This window comes from Sebastes umbrosus, chromosome 8 (assembly GCF_015220745.1).
Source record: "Sebastes umbrosus isolate fSebUmb1 chromosome 8, fSebUmb1.pri, whole genome shotgun sequence".
Lineage (NCBI taxonomy): Eukaryota > Metazoa > Chordata > Actinopteri > Perciformes > Sebastidae > Sebastes > Sebastes umbrosus.
This window is the reverse complement of record NC_051276.1, coordinates 24,703,168-24,709,362: the sequence shown is the minus strand read 5'-3', so window position 1 is coordinate 24,709,362 and position 6,195 is coordinate 24,703,168. Positions and strand designations below refer to the sequence as shown.

The 6,195-nt window shown below is 38.4% G+C and overlaps 1 protein-coding gene across 1 annotated transcript; it reads left to right on the top strand.

Moving 5' to 3' along the window:
* The first annotated feature begins 797 nt into the window (after positions 1 to 797).
* Positions 798 to 3,830, top strand: LOC119493334 (transmembrane protein 233). The gene is made up of 3 exons (XM_037778528.1): positions 798 to 1,009; positions 2,581 to 2,715; positions 2,802 to 3,830. Exons 1-3 carry the CDS (start codon positions 851 to 853, stop codon positions 2,811 to 2,813), a joined length of 306 nt encoding a protein of 101 aa, XP_037634456.1. The 5' UTR covers positions 798 to 850; the 3' UTR covers positions 2,814 to 3,830.
* Positions 3,831 to 6,195: the final 2,365 nt, after the last annotated feature.

The window sequence follows — 6,195 nt, the reverse complement described above, 5'->3', positions numbered from 1 at the left end:
TAGGGGGCTCAGTTATAAAACTAGAGTGAAGATACTGGTCTCATATGAAACTAGAAAACCTCAGAAATCAATGGTACCCAAACCTGCGCAAAATTTTGCCGAGGAAAAACTGGCATGGCCATTTTCAAAGCGGTCCCTTGACCTCTGACCTCAAGATATGTGAATGAAAATGGGTTCTATGGGTACCTACGAGTCTCCCCTTTACAGACATGCCCACTTTATGATAATCACATGCAGTTTGGGGCAAGTCATAGTCAAGTCAGCACACTGACACACTGACAGCTGTTGTTGCCTGTTGGGCATGAATTTGCCATGTTATGATTTGAGCATATTTTTTACACTAAATGCAGTACCTGTGAGGGTTTCTGGATAATATTTGTCATTGTTTAGAGTTATTAATTGATTTCCAATAATAAATATATATATGTATTTGCATAAAGCAAGCATATTTGTCCACTCCCATGTTTATAAGAAAATTAAATACTTGACAAATCTCCCTTTAAGGTACATTTTGAACAGATAAAAAAATGTGATTAATTTGCCCTTAATCACAATAAATATTTGAATCGATTGACAGCCCAGCTATATAGTCATACAAAATTGCTATATACTTTCTAAGTTATAAAAAAACAGTAAAAATGCTTTCCATCTTTCATTTCCCCCCTTTTCCTGACACTGTTTCTAAGTAACAGCAGCATTCACTCTTCAGCAGCCTCTCATTCCCTCTTCCATCATCACTGCTCCACTGCCTCCCCTCCCAGTTGCCTCCTCCACCTCGACCCTCCCAGTGTCTCAGCCCTGTGCCTCGCCTCTCTGCTTTTTACTGTCTTGGGGGGGACAGCAGCCAGTCATGAACACCAAGTCCTCGCTGGACGGGAACGCTGACCACCTTAAATCCGGGGAGGCTCAGGAGATCCCCCCTCTGAGGAACTATCTCTGCCTCACCATGTTCACCTGTTTCTGTCCTGCATGGCCCATCAACATTGTGGCGCTGGTTTTCTCTGTGCTGGTGAGTAATGCAACGCTGAGGGTCCTATTTATGAATAGTTACAGCATAACATACTGTAAGTGATGTTTTTATGAGGCTCAGTTATCTGCAGGCATCAATATGTGTCATGTCATATTAGAGAAGAGAGTAATAGTGGTGGGAATAAACACCAAGGAGGACATTATAGGATGATGGTTACCAGTAGTGGAATGTAACTAAGTACATTTACTCAATTACTTAGGTACAATTTTGAGGTACTTGTACTTTACTTGAGTATCTCCATTTTATTAACTTTATACCTCTACTCAACTACATCTCAGAGGGAAATATCTGACACTTATAGTTACTTTTTATATTTAAAAAAACATATATCATGCAGTACTAATCTACACAGTAGTATACAAAGTATCTAAAATTGGCTCCACATTGGTGAACTACAACATTAAAATGTATTAATTTGTGACAAAAACAGAATAATATAATATTCTATAATAATATAACACTGTGATATGAGCCATTTTGCATAGTGAGTGCTTTTACTTTTGATACTTTAAGTATATTTTGCTGATGAAAGTGACATTTTCAATGCAGGACTTTTACTTGTAATGGAGTATTTTTAGACTATTGTATTTTCACTTTTACTTAAGTAAAAGATCTGAGTGCTTCTTCTACCACTAATGGTTACTACATGTCAGGATGTATTGTACATTAACACTTAATTGCCATTAATGTGGCTTGTCTGTCTATTGATCAAGCAGTAAACACATTATGTATTACTAAAAATGACTTCCTAGTTGCACTTAATCTGATGAGATACAGAAATAGCCTCTCCACTTCTGTCCATTTACAGTAATTAACAAATACTTTTACTGATGGGTGCTCAGATCAAATGTACTTCCAGTTTATGGACTATCCAAGTTTAAGTGTCAGATAGGAGCAACACATTTATGTCTGTCTCAAGTCTTTGAGCCTGTCTGAAAGGAGACAGGGAGAGTTGTGTTGAGTCGACGTGCCAACAGCAGCTGTTGCATCGTTGTAGCTGTGAGTAACAGGATGAGGCACAGCGATCCACTGTTTCTCATCGCTAATGACGTTGGCGTCCATACAAATATGAATTAGGGATAACAAGAAAGGCAGGTGCAGGGAGAGAAATGTGGATGTACGGCGAGTCAGAGAATCATTTTCTCTCTAAATGATCAACCAGGCTTCATTTTCTGCATTGAGGTAACAAATGAACAAATAAATAAATAAATAAAGAATGACTCTTGTCACCCCTGTAACTCTTTCTCACACAAAAACAATTTTCTTTATTTATATTATAAGAAATACAGTTATTTATGAAAATAAAAATCTTAACTTTTGTCTTAAAACCATTGTGATGTCTGATGTGTGTTGCGGTTTACGAGGCTAGGGTTTTGGAGGGCTCAAATTCTGAACTTCCCCTATAGGGCACCAAAAGTGCTAGTGCCGGCCCTGTGTTCAGCACAGATTCCCATGAAAGACATGCGGCTTACTGCCTTATTGACACTGAAGGTGTTTCTTATACATGCCTGTCCAAAGAACCTTGAATTTCCCTCTCACTCACCCTACAGGCCCAAAGGAGCTACGACGAAGAGGACTACGACGGCTCCAAGCAGCTGGGTCGTAAAGCACTCCACCTGGGGATTGTCTCTTTCGTCATTGGCCTTGTGATCATCACTGCGAGCACCGTCGTGCACTTTACCACGGTATGAATGCAGCAGATTTATATATGGTTCCAAAAATGAACAGAAAGGATAGAGAGATTTCAAGTCTCTTTTTATTCCTCCCCCAGCATGTGGTGTGACCTCTTGAGGAGGAAGAGGAGGTGGAAGTGGAGAAGAGGTGATGGAGAGATCAGCTCCACGGGATGCAAAGCAGCTCCGCTTGGCTTCAGTGATCAACGGCTCCGGAGGTTTTGCAAGAGCTGGCAGAGTCTCACTGTGCTGCTGAATACATCTTTGTTTCAGCTGTTGTGTAAATGATATTGCAATGAAACTTCTTACAGTTTTTTTAATTGCAAAGTGAAAGGAATGACGCATCCTACCAGTACTCCCACTGAGGACACATGGGGCTTTTCTGTAACTAAAGACCTATGGTTTTACTTTTCCATTATATCTTATTGTTTACTGTAACTGAATGATTACTGGAAAATGTATCTAACGTTGGCATGTTGAAATATTGCTCTGCTTTAAGTTGTGGGCATAAAAATGTAAAATAAAAAGTCTGGTAAACAAACCAGAACTGCAAATAACATATGATTTAAAAGGAGTTTAATTTGAAAGTTACATATTAAATAATCATATTTCCTGAGATTAAATAAAAACTAGTTCAGAAATGCAGATTTCCTAACTTGAGATGACCAAAATGTATATTTCTAACAATGACACAATCCATATTTCTGAAGGCATCAATGCAATATAATAACAGAGACAATGAATAGAATGATACAGCAACAATATGGTAAAATACTGCCCAATAGTAGTGGACCAACTGGCCTCAGTTCACACCCAGCTTTGACACCTGTTGTATTTTAATGAGTCTGAGGGATTGTGTGCTCTGATATGTAATATTAACACTGTTACAAGGCTAAAAATAAGAGCATATAATCTTCATGCTACATGTGCAGTGATCCAACAAACTAATTACAGAGGAAATACAAGTTTAATCACCAACATATCAAGATTGAGGCCGGCACGGCACTCCTTCTGTGTGGAGTTTGCATGTTCTACCCTTGTTAGCGTGGGTTTTCTCCGGGTTCTCCGGTTTCCTCCCACAGTCAAAAGACATGCAGGTTAATTGTGGACTCTAAAATTGCCCATAGGTGTGAATGTGAGCGTGAATGGTTGTCTGTCTCTATGTGTCAGCCCCGTGATAGTCTGGCGCCCTGTCCAGGGTGTAACCCGCCTTCGCCCAATGTCAGCTGGGATCGGCTCCGGCGACCCTGAATAGGATAAGCGGTTACACATAATGGATGGATATCAAGATGGAGGGTTTGGAAGCATTTGCAATAAAAGTTTCTGATTCACATTTTCCTCTGTTTTTGTTGTGATCATAAATGGATGGCACCAGAACACTTTTGCCCAAAGAATCAACTAAAAAATCAACTTTTGTGGTTGTACTGTCAGACTGCAGCCATGTGTCTTGGACACTCATGTGACGGAAGGAGCGGACTCGTCGCCTGATCACCACCTGCTGCTAGTGAGCTGGATGAGACGACAGGGAAAGCTGCTGGAAAGCCCCAAAAAATGCAGTGAGGATAAAGTGAAAATGTCAAGCGGAGGACCCTATACCTGCCAAATCATCAACTCTTACCAGATTAACTTTTCATACATTTTGAGGGAGGGCTGGTATAAAGAATCTGAGTTCAAAGCCTTCTTTGCTGAGGAGGCTGCTTGGAGTGATGTGTCAGAACGTCACCACGGCGACTCAAGAACTTGTCGATGGACAACGGCTGAAGAAGGAAGTCTCTCTGCCAAACCCACAGACAACCGAAGCATGGGAGAACTTTGGAGAACTGCTGACCTTCACTGAGGACAGAGATGACGAGAAAACACCTGAAGGAACTACTGACCCATTCAGTAGTAGGACATAAGGCAGGGCCTGTTTAAGGCAGAAGCCATATAGTCAATCGCCTAAGGCGCCACCTTCTGGGGGGTGCTGGGTGCTGGAGCTCAACTATCCAACCCCAAGAGGAGCACCAGGGTGACCTTTCCTAACACTGAAATACTGCTGACTCTCTGTTTTGATTATGAGTGTGTACAGTTACAGGCTTTGGACATGTGAATCACATCATGAAACAGGATAGCCGTGAGAACGGCTCGGACAAATCAGCGCGATATGGCAACAAGGACACTCCCCCGCTGAGCAGCAGAAATCTAGCTGTCTGCTTTTACAGGCCTCTCACTGTAAGCCATAATACAAAAACACATTTAAATAAATCACAAATCTATGAGCCAAAATAATGTTAAAATGTATATGTAGACCTTTTTCATTTAAAGGGTATATTTAAAAAATATATAGCATTTTAAAATGATTCTGACAGACTGTCATCTAGGCTTTGAGGCAACCACAAAGTAGATATTTGATCAGGCCTAAAGATGTCATATCATCCAGTAAAAAACTCTGACGGTTGATCTGCAAACATACAAGGCAGCGACGGGCCGACCCACCCACTGGAATGAAGACTGGAGTTGATAAGCAGAAGCAGACACCGTTTAGCTAACGAACACATAGTCATGCACCCTGCCCCATGACGACACACGTTGAATATCAGCCACTTCATTTGAATAATGAGGCAGAAATGCATAAAGAAATGTAAAAAGAAATTGGTAAAAATAAAGAAGAGAATGTAGGAATAAATAAGTTTGGGGAAATAAATAAGGGGTGAAATGAGGGGCGAAAAAAAGGGAAAATAGATAAATAAATAAATAAATAAATAAATAAATACACACATTTGAAAATAAATATCAAATAAATACAAAATAAAAAAAATAAAAAATAAATGTAAAAATAAATGAATAAATAAATAAATACAACATAAATACAAAAAATAAATAAATACATTTAAAAATCAATCAAATGAATACATGAATAAATAAATAAAAGGGAAAATTAAACAGAAGAGTTAATAAATAAGGGAATTAATACAAAGATAAGAAGCAAATTAAAACAGACATATCAATTCATTAATGGCTACATTTATTTGTAATATATTTTTTGATATTTAACATATATATATTTTATATTTAATTTGTAATATATATATAGAGATTTTTGTTTTACATTTAATGACACATTTATTTATTTATTGAATCATTTATTTATTCATTCATTCATTTATTTTTGATTTTGTCAGGTTCTGTCCTCCATATCGGGGGCCGTGACCTCCAGGTTGGGAACCCCTGACTCCCTTTTTGGGATATATTCAAGGACATTCTTAAAGTGTGTTCGCATGTGTTTTTGTTTTTCTTTTGTTTTCCATTTGATTCTTTCAGAAATAAACCAGTTGTGATTGTTTTTATCACCTTAATTGTCCACAACTAAGTATTTTTTCTTCCTGTCCTTTTTTTTTGTCTGTATAATAGAATAGATAATTGTGCAAGCGAATGTGTCTAAGTGGATATGTATATGAATGTGCATGTAGATATAGACATATGTATATACTGTATGTATATATATCTATATAT

What these genes read in the sequence shown, in the direction of transcription:
- LOC119493334 (XM_037778528.1), top strand. Translation starts at nt 851, where the DNA reads ATGAACACCAAGTCCTCGCTGGACGGGAACGCTGACCACCTTAAATCC. An exon ending in CGCTGGTTTTCTCTGTGCTG is followed by an intron (nt 1,010 to 2,580) that starts GTGAGTAATGCA and finishes CTCACCCTACAG; the next exon opens with GCCCAAAGGAGCTACGACGA.